At 39.9% G+C, this 19,136-nt stretch overlaps 1 protein-coding gene across 11 annotated transcripts in view; it reads left to right on the top strand.

Moving 5' to 3' along the window:
- tenm3 (teneurin transmembrane protein 3) overlaps positions 1-19,136 on the top strand; it is a 289,706-nt gene that overhangs the window by 136,454 nt on the left and 134,116 nt on the right. For all 11 annotated transcript variants that reach the window (XM_077525263.1, XM_077525258.1, XM_077525259.1 and 8 more), the window contains one exon: positions 12,148-12,415. In XM_077525263.1, coding sequence (XP_077381389.1) covers positions 12,148-12,415 — 268 coding nt within the window. The remainder of the gene's footprint in view (positions 1-12,147; positions 12,416-19,136) is intronic.

Raw genomic sequence — 19,136 nt, forward strand, 5'->3', positions numbered from 1 at the left:
ATTATGTTATGTTGTTAATGCATGCACACACTGAGTTCCTCCACATATTGACTTTCTTCACAGGTATATTACGTTTCCCTTCATATGACCATTAGCGTGGATTTTAAACCTAGAAGGGCCAAAACATCCCTAATGAAAATTAAATTGCATTGAAAACTCGCCACAAGAAAGTGCTATAACTGCACAAATGGAAATCAACCTGACTTTTTAAACAAATGTGTTGCTTTTAAATATCGTGAACATGATGACGACGATATTGTGGCAGTTTTAATATCACAATATCACGATATTGCGCTCATCGTTACACCACCCAGGAAGGCTGGAGCTTGGACTCAAACCCGAGTCCTCAGTTCTGGGAGGTGGACGTGCTAACCACTCTTCAACCATGCCGCCCTACAAGCAATTTTCCATGAGTTATAAATACACTCAGTTGAGAGTCAATTTAAAAATGTTTTTGAAAAATAAGCACTTGAGCTGTCAGAAAAAAAATGCTAAATATAGCAACATTGTTGCTAACACTGAAAAGGCAAGTTACACATACATGCATATCAGAATAAGAGTAGTGATTTCAAAATGAAAGTGCCACCATTTTACTTTGTATTTTCATTTCATAAAGACTGCTAGGCCCCATCAGAAATCTCGTTTCCCTGATCGGATCTATGACAATGCACATTTTTAAAGTTATTAAAGATTACCTTTATGAATAACATTAAAATGGGTTTGCTGCTATTTAAACCAAGCATTTTTTTTATTTATTTTTTTTAGTTTGAAAAGATGCCAGGAACCTTCCATAGCCTTGCCTTTTGAAACCTCAGTGACGCCAAGGCCATCAGCTCAGTGCAGAATAAGCAACAGAAAAAAAGACGAGTTTCTTTGCAAATGGTTGGATGACGCCAAAGCTTATTGATGTTGTCTATGCTAAAAGTAAAAGGGAGGTCAAACTAAGGCAGAGAGAGAGAACAAATAACACTTAGTGCTTTTTAATACAGGACCAGGTAGACAATTCTCTTCAACACCAGAACTAATCAATGAGCAATTGAATGAAGGAGAAGATGGAGCATTTCAGAGTGAGAGGGGGGAAAGAAACATTTCTTTTCAACGCCACTCCTAATCAATGAGGGTGATGGGATTAAAAGATTCAGAGACAAAGAGAGGATCCTTCCAGACATGAGAATGAATCAATTTTACATATTGACGGTACAGTATAGCGTTGGTTCAAACTGAGAGGAATATTTGGAAAGTTGCTCGGAAGAAAATGAAAGAAGGGCCTGTCATTGATCAAATTAATGAACCCCTGGCAAGTGGAAGGCAGCAAACACACCAAATCGTGTCTGATTGCTCTAAAGTAAGGTTGTAGCAGACTATTAAGAGACAGCAGGGCATACAAACAGGCATAGGCTTAGTGGAGAACGGCTTTGTGTGATATTCTAATTCTATACACAATGACTTATATAGACACATATAGACACAGTTACTAATGGCTAAGGGTGATGTTGAATGATGTTTTAAGATATGGACTGCTGAATTTCTGATTTTGGAAACTACTGCAATACTATAGTCATCAGTATTTACTTGATATCCAGCTGGAATAATAATAAAAATGCTCTTTAAAAAAAAAAAAAAAAAGATGCATTGTGGAGTTTATATATATATTTTTTACTCACGGCTGCCACCTCTGGCCTAAAGCGTAACTGCAGCCTCTATGTCAAGCTTGTGCATGGTATGCGTGTTGTTGGGTTGTAACGATATCCAAACATCACGATGCAATATTATCACGATATGAAGTTCACGATACGATAATTATCACGATATTGTGGATGCGTTGGTGATATTTAAAAAAGATCACAATATTGTCAAAAGGAGCTCATATTAAAAAAAAAAGCACAATATTGTGCTTATGAACATAACAGCAATGCATATAAACCACCTACAATCTCTAATAACAATATTGAGGCACTTATTTGCTAATGCAAGCACACATTGATCGCTTCACAAGCAAATTAGTTTCCCCTTCATCTGACAATTAGCATAGATTTTAAATATAGAAGGCCAAAACATCCCTAATGAAAATTAAATTGTACTAATAAACTAGCCACTAGAGGGTGCTAGAACTGCACAAATGGAAATCAACCTGACCTTTTTTTAACAAATGTGTTCCTTTTAAATATTGTGAACATGACGACGACGATATTGTGGCAGTTTTAACATCACAATATCACGATATTGCCCTTCTCGTGACATCCCTAGTGTTGAGTACATGTGCTCGAATAAAATGGAGTCTAAATTGGAGTTTGAGCTTTGCTTGAAGCCGGCATCCGCTTGTTTTTTTGTTTTTTTGTTTTTTACAGTCTTCATCCCAATTGTGTAGTAGGCTCGCTCATACAACACTACACGTCCGCAGGGACGAGCGTGACATAATAGTAAAGAAGTAAAAAACGACTGAACATGCGGCTAATCACAGCTTGCGTAGCTATTGTACATAAATGTCAGCCATGACTTGGTGTTACCTTCCGAAGTTGAGGCTATTTTGACAAGTAACTTCTTACAATCGATTGTAGCGCCAGTATTTTCAAAGTGACATGGAGCAAATTAAATCGATTTTCGAAGGAATATTGGAACTCAGTGCCACCAAAAGCGGGCAACACAACCAAAACTGTTTAATCATTTCAAGAAATACTGTCATCCAAGTTACGTTGAAAGCATGAAAAAACAAGCCACAGCACAGCCTGCCACTGCTGCATTAGCAGTTTGACCACTACTTAGAAGCAGTGTAGCAACCGGACTAGGGCTGCAACGAGGCGGAAAATTTCCGGTAAATTTCAGAAACTTCCCATAAGATGGGGAATTTTGGAAATATTCCAAATTATAAAGTTCGTGGGAATTACGAGAAAATAATGGAAATTATTGGAAGTTATGGGAATTAATTGAAAATTGGGGGTGATTTAAACAAACACAAACATAAAAGTAAATAATTATGTTTTGCCAAGAAAAACTGTTTGAAACTGTCTGGCTTACAAGTTTGTAACATTTGGCAAAGTTCAACGAACCCTGACGGGAAAAAACAACAACACCTGCAACATGTTTAGTTTAGTTGAGTTTAGTTGAGTTTAGTTGAGTTTAGTTGAGTTTAGTTTAGTTTAGTTTAGTTTAGTTGAGTTTAGTTTAGTTGAGTTTAGTTTAGTTTAGTTTAGTTTAGTTTAGTTTATTCATTTTTTCCTTTCGGACACATTACAGCTTACATCAATCGCATTACATCATTTGCAACATTGACATCCGATAGAAGGGCTGACGGGTAGAAGCCGAGGCTTATTCGAGAACCGTCCCCATCGACCCATTACTATAACGCATCAGTCATATATACATTATTTAGAATAGTCATTGATTTTGTCGTTATCCATCCCATACTATCCCAGATACTGCTCGCTCAGTTCATCTTGAATGTCCGTGTGTAGATTGTGGCTAGTCCCAGTCATTTGGAACTGGTAAATCTGTCCCCAGACGTCACCAGCAGGCCCACCTCGCCAGGCGAGCAGCCAAGGCAAGCGCAATTCTTCTCTTTCACCAGTAGGGTCTTCGCTGACCTCGGATCAGCTTTCACACATGTTGTGGCTTCCAGAAGAGTAAATCGGCTTGCATTCGGCCCATTGCTTTCAAGCAATTTTTGCCTCGATTCTAGTTAGCTCAGCACACCACTGTTGCTCGCACTTGTAGTTCTTGATGACTCCTGAGCGCTGCCCAGCCTAGCGGCCCTCGTAAGCATTCGCCATGCAGTGAAATACAGGCTTAAATCCCGTATCCTACGGAGGACTACCCTGCTGCCAGTTTTATGCAGTACATATAGGGCATAGATTTGGGGTGAGAATTTCTTCTCTGGGAGTCACTGGTCGCAGTAAATGTACACTTTAATAAAGAAGTCTTACCAAGTCATTTCACTTGTTTAGAATACTCAAACATACAGTAGCTGCATGCTCCACAATTAATGCTTTGAATGGCAAATAAAAAAGCAATGTGATGGCTTGTAATTATTCACATCAGTAAGGCATAAAATTATTCAGGAGATAAAGTGCCTGGTGACTGTGATGACCAAAATTGGACAAAACAGATATGTGACTAAACTAGCTGAGGCCAAGGAAGACTGACTGATTTCGAGGAATGTGGTCTTCCATACTAACCACTTGGTCAGAGTGAGGAAAAAAAAGGCTGGGGGGTTGGGGGTACAAGATGACTTGGCAGGAGAAAATGAAAAAGAGAACAAGGGTGAGACAGTGAGAGATGGAGTGGGAAGGGAGGGGTGTATGCGAGGTCAGTGCACCGGTGCTTCAATAAGCAGAGAAAAATGTGGAACACTGATTAGAGCCCCTGAAAGCGATGCAGCCTGCCTACACTAAAGGAGTGCATGTAGGAAAGGAGTGGAAAATAATAGAGGAGGTCAGATGAAGAGGATGTCAGGGGTGTCAGAGAGGGGAGGGGAAAATAGAGGTATGAAGACAGTAAAGAAAGACGAAAGTGCATTCATGTCAAAGTTAGCATGACAGACGAGTGGAGGAAGGCAGTTGTTCTGTACTGGAGAGAATACACCAACATTATGTGGTTAGTCGTGATGTGAAATTTCAAATCACAATTATGACTAACATGATCACAATTGTCAGTTTGATTGCAATATTACTGAAAGTAATGCACATGACAAAAGAAATCACATATGCATGATATACATGTTTTATTTGGAATGCCAACAATATTAAGTCACAACCCTATGTACTTTTTAATAGAAGTCACTGTAGACAGCAGAAACTAAAGCAAATTTTCATACTTAAAATGATTAAATAGACAATGATATATTATATAGATGACTAAATAGAGGTTTTGCTATTGATCTGATTAGTATTTGATGCAATGAATAAACTTTTATTGATAGCTTAACTCCAAAGTATTGTGTGAAATTATGTAATTCATCAAAAATTTCCTCAGTGAATAATTACATGTGAAAGCCCCCACACATACATTATTAGAGGATGCATTATTAGAGAGTGTGCGTGTGCGTGCTTACATGTGCGTGTAAAGGAAAAGATAAAGCCAAGAACAGGATACTATTTTTAGGAAACAATAACTATATTGGCTGAGCAAATAATGCAAACCCAATTCAAGTGAAATTGTGATGTTCTGTAAAATGTGAATAAAACAGAATACAATGATTTGAAAATCCATTTCATTCGATTTTCAATTGAATGCTCTGCAAAAATAAAGATATTTAACTCATTTGCTCCCAATAACGTGTAAATACGTTTTTTTCAATGTTTTAAGTGTCCCAAAGACATATTTATACGTTTTTTTTTTTTTTTTTTTTTTTTTTTTTTTTTTTTTACTTGAGCATACAGAAGGCTTTGATGCAGCCTCTCAACTGCAAAGAACGGTTGCATAAATGGTAGTTATTACACAAACGGCCAGCAGGTGGCAGCAGACCAAAGGAGATCAACCAGGGCCATGTAGAAAAAAAGCTCAATTACTTACAATTTTAAATAGATTTGTGAAAACTGCTGAAACTTAGCTCTCTTCTAATGCTAATTGATGCAAAACGGAAACAGATAGAAACATACTTTTTTTCCTGATGAAAGAGACTTTAATCTTTCTTTTTGTAGGTTCCATGTTTTATTGCAATAGAACACAATATTCTGTGGGTCTTGCAAAATCAGTCAAAATCCAGTAAAACAGCCGGGAGCGAACGGGATTGCTTCTGTGAAAATGGCTGGGAGTGAATGAGTTTGTTCAAAATGATAAATCTTTTTCCCCTTTAAAATATTGATGCCTGCAACACGATCCAACAATGTTGTGATGGGGGTTATTTACCAGTGTGTTACATGGCCTTTTCTTTTAACATCACTTAATAAGCATTTGGGTACTGAGGACACTCGGTGCTGAAGTTTTATAGGTTTAATTCTTTACCATTCTTACTCGATGTACAGGATGTTCCAAAATGGTTGACCCCATTCTAAATGCCCATATCTCGGAAACTACTTGGTGGATCTTACATCCATCCATCCATTTTCTTGACCGCTTATTCCTCACAAGGGTCGCGGGGGCTGCTGGCGCCTATCTCAGCTGGCTCTGGGCAGTAGGCGGGGGACACCCTGGACTGGTTGCCAACCAATCGCAGGGCACACAGAAACGAACAACCATCCATACTCACACGCACACGCACACCTAGGGACAATTTGGAGCGCCCAATTAACCTGCCATGCATGTCTTTGGAATGTGGGAGGAGACCGGAGTACCCGGAGAAGACCCACGCGGGCACTGGGAGAACATGCAAACTCCACCCAGGAAGGCCGGAGTCTGGACTCGAACCGGAGACCTCAGAACTGGGAAGCGGACGTGCTAACCACTCGACTACCGTGCCGCCCTTGGTGGATCTTAATGAAACTAAGTACATTTTATGTTGAAGGTCATAAGTTTTATTGGTTAAATTTACAAAGAAAAGTACAAATATTTGTTGGTTCTATGACAGATTTTCATAAATGTTCAATATGAGCGCCGCCTGTGACTCTGCACACGTCAAGGGGGTATTCGAGCTCGTGCCAAATAGGGCCCTTTTCTTGACATTTTTGGTGCCAAGTCCTAATTTGTTTTAGAGTTGGTGCCTTCTTTGCAAAATTTATGAAGAAGGTACGAGCATACTCTTAACACGCAAAATGCCTTTTCTTTTGAAGTGAACGGCGTTCTTAACCTGAAAAGATAGAAATGCCAAACATTACACACAAAAACTTGAAACATTTCTACACAAGCTGTGAAAATTTGAGGTCATTCCAACGAAAATTGTCAAAATTATTGGCCTACGAAATGGGGTCAACCATTTTGGAACACCCTGTACAACTTCAACAGTCCGGGGTCTCCATTACTGTGTTTTGCACTTCACAAAGTACCAGCCATTTTCAATGAAAGACAGTTCTGGACTGCTGGCTTGCCGGTCAAGTACTCTCACTCTTTTACTACGAATCATTGCTGGTATAACACATGCAGAATGTGGCTTGGCACTGTCTTGCTGAATTAAGCAGGGACGGCCTTGAAAAGAGACATTGCTTGGATCACAGCAATGTTGTTCCAAAAGCTGTATATGTTAAGGTTGCTTCCACACATGTGAAAGTTAGCCGAAAGTTATATCCGAAAAGACGAACTGGAACGCTTTCTTCGTGAGCGTTTCACCGCTTTTTTTGTAACGATTGCCACTCATTTGCGCTTTCGTGCAGTCCGGAGTGGAGGAGGTGTGTCCCTTGGTGAACAAGGAAGTGGAGCACTTTAGCGAGTCAACCAAAAGTGAGCATCGCCAACTACTTTCACTTCTTTCCTGGGACTAAACAGTCATGGCACTATTTTCTCCTTTTTTGAGGTACATGATAGCACTTTCGCCTTTTTAGTGGCTATCTGGCGGCCGGCATTTATGCTAAAAATAGCTTTGACATGGACGGTAAACACTGCTGCTACCTCGGTACAGTTCATTAGCAAGTAAACAGACTTACCAGCACTTAAATGCGACTTCTTTGCTCACCATTCTGTTCCGGCTGGCTGTGTTGTTGCACTCGGGGTGACAATAGAGAGGACGCTGTGTGTGACGTAGCCCGTACTTGAAGCCGATTGGCTGCCACGAGGCGAAAAGTGAAAAAAGTTCATTTTTTTTTAACTTTGGCTAATATGCGATTGTGTGGATTTTCGTCGCAAATGTGCGGATTTTCGCTGCTGTGCACCGCGTCCCAGCGCGCCAAACGCGTCCTCCGCGCCGCCCCACGCACTTTCGTTCCGTTGTGCGCGAACTCCATTAACAACAATGCAAATACGGTCATGCTGTATCTCCCTCAAAAGGGGTGTGACCAAAACCTGTGTGGTGCGACCAACTGAAAAAGTTGGTAGCAACAGCGCTACCAGTGCAATGTTAGTGTAGAGCTCTAATATATATATATGGTTTGGCAATGCCATGTTGAGTTTTAACTTGGATTTGTAAATGTAGCAACCAACTATGTTAACTGCAGTGACAATGGTTTTCTGAATTGTACCTGAGCTTACGTGGCAATATCCCTTTTAATGAATGCAGTGCAGAGTTCGGTCAGCTTTTACATCACATGCAAACCATGGTAGATTGCATTTAAGCATAACAAGAGCACTGCTTTCAGGTTTCAGACCCGTGGATTTGGTTCATTTGCTGTGTTCACACCTATCGAATTTAATCACACAAATTGTGTGAAAGCACCTTGAGTCAGAAATAATGTCAGCCTATGTTTAGTGAAAATGTCTTTCATTGACAGTTGAAAAGAATATGACACTTCTGTAAATTTAGAGCTCATTTTCTTGAGCATTTGAATACTTACATTCAACAATGTGTAATTCCATTCCAGTCCATCCATCCATCCATCCATCCATCCATCCATCCATTTTCCTAATCGCTATCCTCACGAGGATTGCGGGCAAGCTGGAGCCTATCCCAGCTGACTAAAGGCAGTAGATGGGTTACACCCTGAACTGGTTGCCAGCCAATCACATGCAATATTCTCCTCCTACCTCTCTTCCCTTTGGTATTTGGCATTCATCCATCCATTTTATATGATGCTTATCCTAACTAAGTAGGTTTATGGGTGAGCTTCCCTGCTGACTTTGGTAGGGAGGAGGGGTACACCCTGGATTGGTCACCAGCCAAACAACAACAAACAACCATTCAACCTTTCCCTAAAGTCCATTTAAAAAATTCATTTTACCTAACATTCAAAGTTCTTTAAATATGAATAGGAAGCCAGACACGGGGAGAACAAGCAAACACCACATAGGAAGGCTCTGGAACCCGGATTCAAACCCCCAGCTAATGATTCAGCTGTATTTTACACCCTTGTGTTCCTATGAAGTGTTCTTGATATAGATGCCCTAAATTAAAAATCACTCATCTCTCACACCCTTAGTTGTCTCTTTTGTACTATTTTTTTTTCCTGTCCTTTACTGTCATCGATCCAAAAGTGGTGCACGTACTCCACCTACATGAACAGTAAAGATAAACTCTGGCTGTGGAAAGAACCCATTCTTGGTTCGGTCTCCTTGCTGGAGACCATAGGTGGAATGGGTTTTCACGCTTCACAACCCACAAGTCTTAACTCTTCAACTGACCTCTTCCACTGTACAAGTGTTCTTTTTTTCCTGAATCTCCTCTCCCACTCATCTTCTCATTCTTTCAGCTCCTCCATTTTATCATTCCATTTCTCTCCGCCTTACACCTCTTGCACCTCTTGCTCGCTCTCATGTCGGTTTTGCTGTCTAAATTCGGTTGACCATTGCTGTTGCTCTGGGAAACTTTTAATTGACTTTCTGTGATACTTGCCATTCTTTTTGTACTCTTTCTTCTTTACTTGTTCGATTATCTATCAGCTGTGCTTTCAAATTGCTACTTACTACATACTTTTTTAAAATCAGCTGTTAACTTTTTTGTCTTGACATGTCATTTTGATTTAAATATAATTATACCTGTGTGTACTGTGTGTGTATATATATATATATATATATATATATATATATATATATACTTACAGAATAATTGTCATCCCAAGTGAATTTTTTGTCGATATTTAAATTTAAAGGAGAAAATCGGCCGTAGTCAAATTTGAAAAATATACAGTATAATGCGCATTTTGTTGTTCCCTTGATTCAACAATCTCATTAATTCCATGGCATTTCAGTTCAGCGTTCAGTTTCCGCACGCATATTCAAAAGAAATTACATTCTATAGTTAATTTGATATTCTTTATTTTTTGTCTCCTTCTGAACATGATTCTTATTCTGTTACATGCATTCAGATTTGGTACACTGAGATAAAATGTGTAGCAATTCACATAAAACCTCTAAAAACGGTCTTTCATTGAGAAGAAAAAAAAAGAACACTGTTGGGGGAGCTTCCACAAAAGTGCTATTAAGAAGATTGCATCGTTACGCTGCTTTACATGTTTACACTCGGTCAAATGAGGCTGGCGTAATGCCTCCCCATGCCAGCATTCCACAGTCAGAGCTGTCTCAATGTCTTGTGTGACAATCTCCTATTGTGCTGGTTCTCCATTCTTTACAGATCATTTAGCTCAGACTACTTACTAATTAAATATTTAAAATTAAACTGCTCCAGATGTTTCAGGTTTGAACGGTGCCTTCTTCCGATTGCAAATTTCTGCTAACTTGCACAGATGTCCAACATGATGTTAGTTCGAGGCTCTTTAGAAGTGTGATGTTTTGTTGTTTGCCCTTGTTGGATAAGTTTAGCTGTGTGTTTTGGGTCATTATCTTTTTGGAGGATTAATTACCCGCTGATGAGATTAAGCTACCTGATACTAAGCACAAATATTGTCTTGATAGTCCAGAGATTTTCATTCTACCCTATTATACTCTTGCCCAAAGTCAGCTAGGATAAGTCCAAGCTCACCTGCAACACTGAACAGTATAAGCGGTGTAGAATATGGATGGATGCAGTTCTTGTTAAAATCACTATTAGTAAAATTGCTGAGGTTATAAATTTGTGTATTGAGTCCGTTATTTGGAGGTTGTCAGTCATTTTGTCATGTCTGTGGTCACGCCAGGGTTAAATTTGAGTTCATGACCTGTTGTTGGGTTCATGACCGTGAGGTCGTGTCTGTTATGTAGTGATGTAACAAGTGTCTGTTTGGAACTGATGTAACTAGCATCTAGTTTCAACTAGTTTTAGGCTATGTGATGTCAAGGGCTATGTGATGTCAAGAATCTTTAATCCCTTTACCTGGTCAACAGCCAATTAGATAATTCCATGTCAGTCCTGTTACCCACATGTCTAGCCACAACCAATCAGAACGATTCCTTGTCTGTATCAGCCTCCTGAGAAGTGTGCGTCTTTGTCGGATTATTACTTCTGTTACCACTGTCTCTCTGTGCAACTCTCTTTGTTTCTCGTCATCAAGTTTGTTCCATGCCTCTCAGTGTGAATAAATAGTTGAAATGTTTGTCTGCGCTTTGGGATCCAACCTTCAGCACATGACACATTCAGGCATCAGTACTGGAAAGGCATCTGACCTGAGGTGCTCAGTTGCTCATACATTTCACCTGTTATCCAAATGTGGGTGGGAAATCTTAGGGAACTAAGGTCTTGTAATATCTAGAGAGGCTCTGAGGTAACATACTTTAACAAGCGTTTGTGTCACATGGGACAAGCAGGACTTTTAACCAATGGTTATACAATTCTACCAGAAAAATGACTGCACTTTCTTTAATTAGCAGTTTTTATAGCATTCTTTAATAAAGCTAACGGGACAGCTCTCAATCATCTTCCCCACAACTGCTTGCTTCATATCTTAAAATTATGGATGGCATAATCTGTTTTACATGAAAAACTGCAAAACTGTAACCATATAATAATGACAATATTTACACCTTAATACATGCTTTTTTCTTATCTTTTTTTTTTTTTTAATAAAGTGGAAATTCGTTGAAAATCTACGATGCCCTCTGGTAATGTTCTCTCGCAAGTGGTTTTCTGTGTGGAATTTGCATGTTCACTACATGCAGGGGTACTGCCAGGGATTTGAAGACATTTGGGGTCTCTCTCGCCATCAGTGACACAAATGCAATATTGTATTTTCTAGAGCCCCTGTTAGTCATTGCCCCTTAGAATGAACTTGGTTGAATTAGAACATTCAAGAAATATAGACATTTATTTAAAAACATAATTCACAATTCACATTTTTTATTGAGAAGGGTTTATCATGTCTGCTTGCAGCAGCATTGAAAACACATTCCTCATTACCAGCAGCATTCATTTCACAGGTATATTTCCCACTAAAATGTCTCTTTTACTGTGATCAACGAGGAAACACTGTCTAAGGTTTCGGCCCAACGCCAAGTTTTTCATCCATCTTTTTTCATGGGACTCAAACACTGAATTGCTCCTGGTAACATATTTACATTTGCAGGTCCTATGAAAAATATTTAAATGTCTGTAGTCTAAGTAAAATAAATAAAAATGTTTGATAAATGTCTTTCTGTTGACTCATTATTTTTCACGTTGAATTGTGAATGCCAGACTCTATTTTGTTTTAAATAAAGAGATGATTTAGGATGACATTTGACTGTACATTAATAGTCTTCATTTCTCTCTCATGTGTACAGAGCAACCCTCCAATCATCACGGCTCTACTCTGCCTCCTGTGGCACCCCCATATCGTCAGCAGCCTTCAATAACAGCTCTCAACCAGTCACTGGGCTCTGCACAACACCCTGGTCAATTGCTGAATTCTACCCGGCAACTAACTCCTCCCACTGGAAGCCCGGCCCTTGTGGCTGGCCAATCACCTGCCGAACTGCAGACCACACCCCCAGAGAGCGTCCCGCTGCAAGACAGCTGGGTGCTGGGTAGCAATGTGCCTCTGGAAACAAGGTAAGATTTGCCACACAGGTAACATTTTCTATCCAGATAGAAGTAATATTATATAACATTATTTGAAATTAATGGCAGTTTTCTGCTATCTTTTCATCTTTTTTGGAATTGATGACTGATGGAAATGCCCACCTTTTGGCATGTGCACTTTCAGTGAATGCTTGATAATACGAAGCCTCCCAAATATACACGGAATGAGAAGGACCGTGTGTACTCACCACGATCGACAGAAGTAATCCTGCTTCACTCTTTGCTCAGACTGTGCATTTTTTCAAGGCTTCACATTATCAAGCATTCGCTGAAAGTGCCGAAGCACACGCCAAAAAGTGGGCACTTCCATTAATCATCAGTTTCAGTCAACGACGATTCTGATAGAGAATACCAAACAATGAATACACTAGTGTTGTTCCAATATGTTTTTTTTTTGTTTTTTTTTGCCCCCGATAGTGATTCCGATACTCAGCTTTTCAGTATCGTACGATACCGTACCGATACCTAAGTTTTTTTTTTTTTTTTTTTTTTTTTTTTTTTTTTTTTCCCTCAACATGAAAAAGCTATCCTGCAATTGGCTCAGAGCATTCAAAGGCCAATACGATATCTTGGCTCGGCATGTAGTGAACATGTCACACATTAGTGAATGTCGTACATAAGTAAGACACAAGATGCTGCATCCAAAGTCCTATATTAGCGTCGGAAATAATGGTATCTGCATGTTACTTGTTAGTACTCACCGATGCCGATACCACTGTTTTAATGAAATACCAGTATCGGTATTGGAAAAACAGGGCGGCACGGTAGTCGAGTGGTTAGCACGTCCGCCTCCCAGTTCTGAGGACTCCGGTTCGAGTCCAGGCTCCGGCCTTCCTGGCTGGAGTCTGCATGTTCTCTGCGTGCCCGCGTGGGTCTTCTCCGTGTACTCCGGTCTCCTCCCACATTCCAAAGACATGCATGGCAGGTTAATTGGGTGCTCCGAATTGTCCCTAGGTGTGCTTGTGGGTGTGGATGGTTGTTTGTCTCTGTGTGCCCTGCGATTGGCTGGCAACCAGTCCAGGGTGTCCCACGCCTACTGCCCAGAGCCAGCTGAGATAGGCGACAGCACCCCCCGCGACCCTTGTGAGGAATAAGCGGTCAAGAAAATGGATGGATGGATGGGTATTGGAAAAACACTATTAAATGCCATTCAAAATGATACAGCCAATTTTTAAGGAATGCAATAAATTGTGAAGAATTATAATGAATACAACAACATTAACATTCAAGTATGCATCACACTTAATCAGTAAAAGTGCTAATAAATGAACATTTTCACAGATTGAGTTTGGAGTGACAGTCTTTACTTTTAGGCATCAACAAAGTTCGTAACTAGCTGTGAGAACTGATGTAAATTGCAGGACACATTAATCATCATCACCTTGAATGCAACTCGCATCCTGAGCATCGTTTTATAGTCGATCAAGGAAAATTAGCCGCATGCCCCGAAGCTTTGGCCATTACACTCTTGTTTTAACAAAATATTAGGGACGTCCCAATCCGATCACGTGATCAGAAATCAGGCTCGAGCATGTGGTTACTGACTCGATCGGTATTAGACGTTGTCTCCCAATCAGGGCTCAGATAATCATCTGAGGTTATGTATATATATTTTTTCATATATATAACTTTTTATTAGATCTAGATTTTCCCGGTGGCAGAGTGAGACTTGATTTTTTTCACACAACTTAGCGTGCGGCATCGCATCACTTTACTACAGTGACACTATTTACATTATTGCATAATGCCATCGAGCAGTGGGGCTAAACAAGGAAACAGCGCTTGTGTATTTGGAAGTAGATGGTAAGTTATTATCATCTTTAATGTGTAAAGCAGATACTTGCCCTTTGTGCAAGTGAGCATTTCGTGTGGATTCCCTGCTATGCGCTGCGCTTCACTGTCAGGCAGCCCCGCAGCCATCGGGCGCTGGCAACTCTGGACGTGCTCCGGGTCCTCCCCACGGATCCGATAGCGGACGTGATTCGTTTGCTCCCCGCGGATCCAGCGGAGGTGTCCACTGGGACTCTGCAGTAGCGTCAGAGGGACCCGGGAGTTGAGCCTAGCCTAGCCTAGCGCCAGATCAGGAGGGTCCGACGTCCTTCGCGGGGTTGCCCAATCCCGCCCGCGCGGGCAGTCTAGCTTGGTGCGAGTCCAGACCAGTCAGGATAAGGTAATGCAGACTTTTGTTTCTTGGGAAGTTGGCTTTGTTTCACACTGTAGCCCCTTCAAACCTTTATTTTTTTTCTGCTAGGCAATTTATCTATTTATTTACTTGTTTACTTATTTATTTATTGATGATTTTTACTCTCTTCCCACTTTAAGAACACCATGGAATTTTTTTGGTGGGACCCCGACGTTTAGCCTAGCCTAGCCTAGCCTAGCCTAGCGCCAAATCAGGAGGGTCCGACGTCCTTAGCGGGGTCACTCAATCCTGCCCGTGTGGGCAGTCTAGCTTGGTGCAAGTCCAGACCGGTCTGGATAAGGTAATGCAGACTTTTGTTTGTTGTGAAGTTGGCGTTGTTTCACATTGTAGCCCCTTCAAACCTTTTTTTTTTTTTTCTGCTGGGCAATTTATTTATTTATTTATTTATTTATTGATGATTTTGACTCTCTTCCCACTTAAGAACACCATGCATGGAAACTTTTTGGTGGTTTATCTCATGTTTTTAGTTGGTACTGTATAGTGAACACCAGGACAATATGGCTGTAACGTGTTGTAAACTTACAAGCTTATATGCAACATTTTTAACATGAACATCATGCAAATTAAATTGTGATTGGTTAGTTAAGATCCAATCATGAACCGGAAGTGTGGCATAATCCAAATTATGCGTTTTTTTTTGTTTGGACACTGAATATTTTATGTCCACTCCAACCATTTATGGGTCTGAAGGAGTTAAAATGGCTGCAGTAGGTTGTAAAAAATAAAGCTTTTGTGAAAAATTAATATACTAGTTAATAATAGCCCTTGGGGTAACTAATACAAGTGCCAAAAAAGGGGGTTTAAATGCTCCACTCACCATATAAAATAAAAGGAGTTGCGGTGTTTTGTTAAAAAAAATAAAAAAATAAAATCTTAATGAAATGTCGAAGCATCGGATCTGGATTCAGAATTGGCCGATCTTAAAATGAAGTGACTCGGACTCGGTTCCAAAAAAGTGTGATCGGGACATCCCTACAAAATATATGATTTTTGAAATAAAACAAGTTATTCATCTGTTTAAAGTATCATCATGCTAGATATTGGTAATTTTCATTAATTAATATTTGATTAACATATATTCTCGCATAGGCAATTGTCTTTTTGGATTTTTCTGAAAACATTGCATCTGAATGCCCGGTCCAGAACAAGTGGAACATAACTAACCATTTTGCCAAAAAACATACACACACAATACACTGATAAAAGGCCAAACACTGACCTCGAGTTACCGCAGGCCTACAAGTTAACAGGCTAACATCCATAATGTGGATTTAACCAATTTCAGGGCAGTGTGTGTAGTTCAAAGAACATCCAGACTTTGCGTTTTTTTTTTATATGGCTTTGCCACGTGGCTGAGACAATCTGTCTCTTGGCTGGGCGCAGCTGCCAGTGTACCAGCATATCTCTGCGCAGGCTGTGACCCTGGCCTGTGGCCGTCAGGGCATCCTCCTTGCACATCATTTATTAGAGGATAAATTGATACTGAACTGAAGACACTGACAAAATGATGTTAAGCAGTATGAGCTGGTCATGTGTCGACCATATATTGACCCTTAAGTTGTAGTCACTGACATGTTTGTTGTGGTCTCCCATCTTGTAATCATGTGAACGGAGGATGCATTTTGACTGGCCACCCGGATTTCTGCACTCAGCACTTCAAGTCAAGTAGCATGCACACAGTGAATTTTTCAATTCACGAGGCAAACAAATATCTATGTTTGATATACAGTGTGTCTCAAGGCCTTGTAAGGCAGAGGTGTCCAAACTATGGCCCGGGGGCCATTTGCGGCCTGCCGTCCATTTTTCAGTGGCCCGCGACATGTGCTAAAAATGGCATTTGACTCAGTTCAAATAAAATAAACAAAACAAAAATGTTTGGAGCTGGTCAAAGTAAGAAGGGAGGGTATCGAAAATCTGGTGCCATTAAAGGTTATTTTAATTAACTAAAACTAATGAAAAAACTACAATTCAAAAAACAATATTGTTACCAAAATAAAATAAAAACAAAAATGTAAAAAAAAAAAAAAAAATGAAAACTAACTGAAACTACATTTTATGTTTACAAAACTAACCTTATAGCAAACGTGTCCTTTGTTTTAGTCTTTGGTAATTAATTTAATGCATGAGCCTTTGGGGATGATTTTAAATGTGATTTTTAGTAGATTTCTTTTGATATAAACCGGAATAATGACGTTTGAAAGTATGTCACACAGAAGTGACGTCATCTAGCAGCAGCCAATAGAAAAGCACCAAAAGATGACGTTGCTCCTATGGTGTTTTTTAAAATATTGCGCACAAGTGATGCACATTTAAAAAAACAAAAACAAAATACTGAAACTAACAAACTAAAATAAAACTAAGCATTTTTTTAAAGAACTAAACTAATAAAAACTAACAGAACCACCCTGAAAACTAATAAAAACTAACTAAAATGAAAAATTCCAAAACTATAATAACCCTACTGCCATATTACAAATAAATTGGTTTATATACTGTAGCTTTTTTTCTAAATATGCAAAGCACAAATAAATTATTTGTACAATGTTTAGGACTAAACACAATTTCTCTTCATAACATTATGTGGCCCTTGCCTCCTTCTGATTTTCTGGATGTGGACCTCAAATGAAAAAGTTTAGACACCCCTGTCATAAGGGAAGAAACTCAAAATTACGGTCAAACAGCAAACTATCTGCTGAGAAAATGGTCTCAAATGACTTTTTGCTAAGCAGATAGCTCCAGTGCATGCGTTCTACTGCAGTTGGCACAGTGACAAGACAAAGGCCCAGTGACGTAAATATCGTCGGTGCAGACAGTGCATTGCACCGGGGCCCAGACTGCGCGCGGGCCCTTGATGGGAGAGAGAGTGAGTGAGAGCGAGCGAGTGAGAGAGAGAGAGAAAAAGTTATTTTGTAAATAGGATCTCGGCAGGTCAGTCACGCTGCTGGTGCCGGAAATGATCATTAAATACCTGACTTCGGCATCCGTGTCAGTCACGATGAGTCTCAATGATGTGATGCGAGTTGAGGAAAAAAAAAAAAGTGGTCGCATGTGTGTGTGTGCCATCATCGCTGTCATGCTTTGCAAATTAAAAAAAAAAAAAAGAAAAAAAAAGCAGCACGCAAGAAAAATAGACAAAAAAAAAAAAAAGACATTACAGCTAAAAATCCTCAAAGAGGCTTGATAAATGTGGTTTTAATCCAGGCCATGTCCTGGACTAAAATTGACCCTCCAGCCACGTCCCGCTTCTCCCGGCGGTCAAAAGGCAGCTTCCCCGCCACCTATGAATTTGACGACAATGCAAAAAGCTCGAGGCTACTGTATAATATATCAATTGGCTCAGGCCCACTGGACCATTCCCCAGATACAATAAACAATGAAACAGGTGTTTTACTGACAAATACAACTTTGGACCGTAAAGGACTTTGCCGAGCGCGGCGCACAAGGTAATGTGTGAGTAGCAACTTATTTTTGTTATTAAGTGCAGTTAGTGGGATTCAAATATATGACAAATTACTTAATTTTTTTTTTTTTGGTGCCATAAGTGATCATTTTGCATATATTCAAACAGATTTAAAGGTTTTAAAACAGAATGTAATGTATTGAAACATTTTTGTGGTATTTTTAATGTTCAATATAAATGTCACAATATTAAAATTGGAGGCCCTGCAAAAGTCCTTGGTGAAAAGAAGCACTTCTCTCAAATGGCAATACTTGTGTGTGTACAGGGGTGTGCGTGCGTGTGTGTGTGTGTTGGGCGTGGCGGGTGGGGGGAGGGGGTTGTGGTTGGAGGTTGTTCGGGTGGTGGATGGGGGGAAGAAATAGGGGGAGGGAAATGTTACGCCACTGCAAAGGCCTGTTGTTCTCTGAACAGGTTAACATTGATAGAATAAAAAAGTAAATCATGCACCTTGTGTTTTATTAAAAAGAACAGTTACTCTAGTTTTGTGAAAAGAACTGCGCAATTCAAAGAAATTATTTTTATTTTATTTTATTTTTAATTGTCAAGTACTGCAACTAAGGCCAGCAAGCCTTTCAGAAAATATGAGCAACATTACATTCCTATTCAGGAATGTATTTTCAGCAATGATGCTATACATCAAGGGTGCCCCAGTCCGGTCCTCGAGAGCCCCTATCCAGCCTGTTTTCTATGCTTCTCTCCACCAGTACACCCGATTCATGATCGTTATCAGGCTTCTGCAAAACTTGCGCTGATGAGCTGATCATTGGATTCAGCTGCGTTGGTGGAGAGAGACATGGAAAATAGGCTCGATAGGGGCTCTCGAGAACCAGACTTGGGCACCTCTTCTATACATCATTGAGCTCGACTTCTTCAACATGCTTTTGATCGTGAGCCTGTATTTTGGAAACAAAGTGATGGACTGAGAAATAAAAAATGTAATTTGTATTTCTTAGTTTTTTAGTTTAAAGGGATTAGACAACGGTATGTTAAACCCTTCCAACAGTTAACTATAGGCATCTAATGATTAA

This window comes from Festucalex cinctus, chromosome 6, assembly GCF_051991245.1.
Source record: "Festucalex cinctus isolate MCC-2025b chromosome 6, RoL_Fcin_1.0, whole genome shotgun sequence".
NCBI lineage: Eukaryota > Metazoa > Chordata > Actinopteri > Syngnathiformes > Syngnathidae > Festucalex > Festucalex cinctus.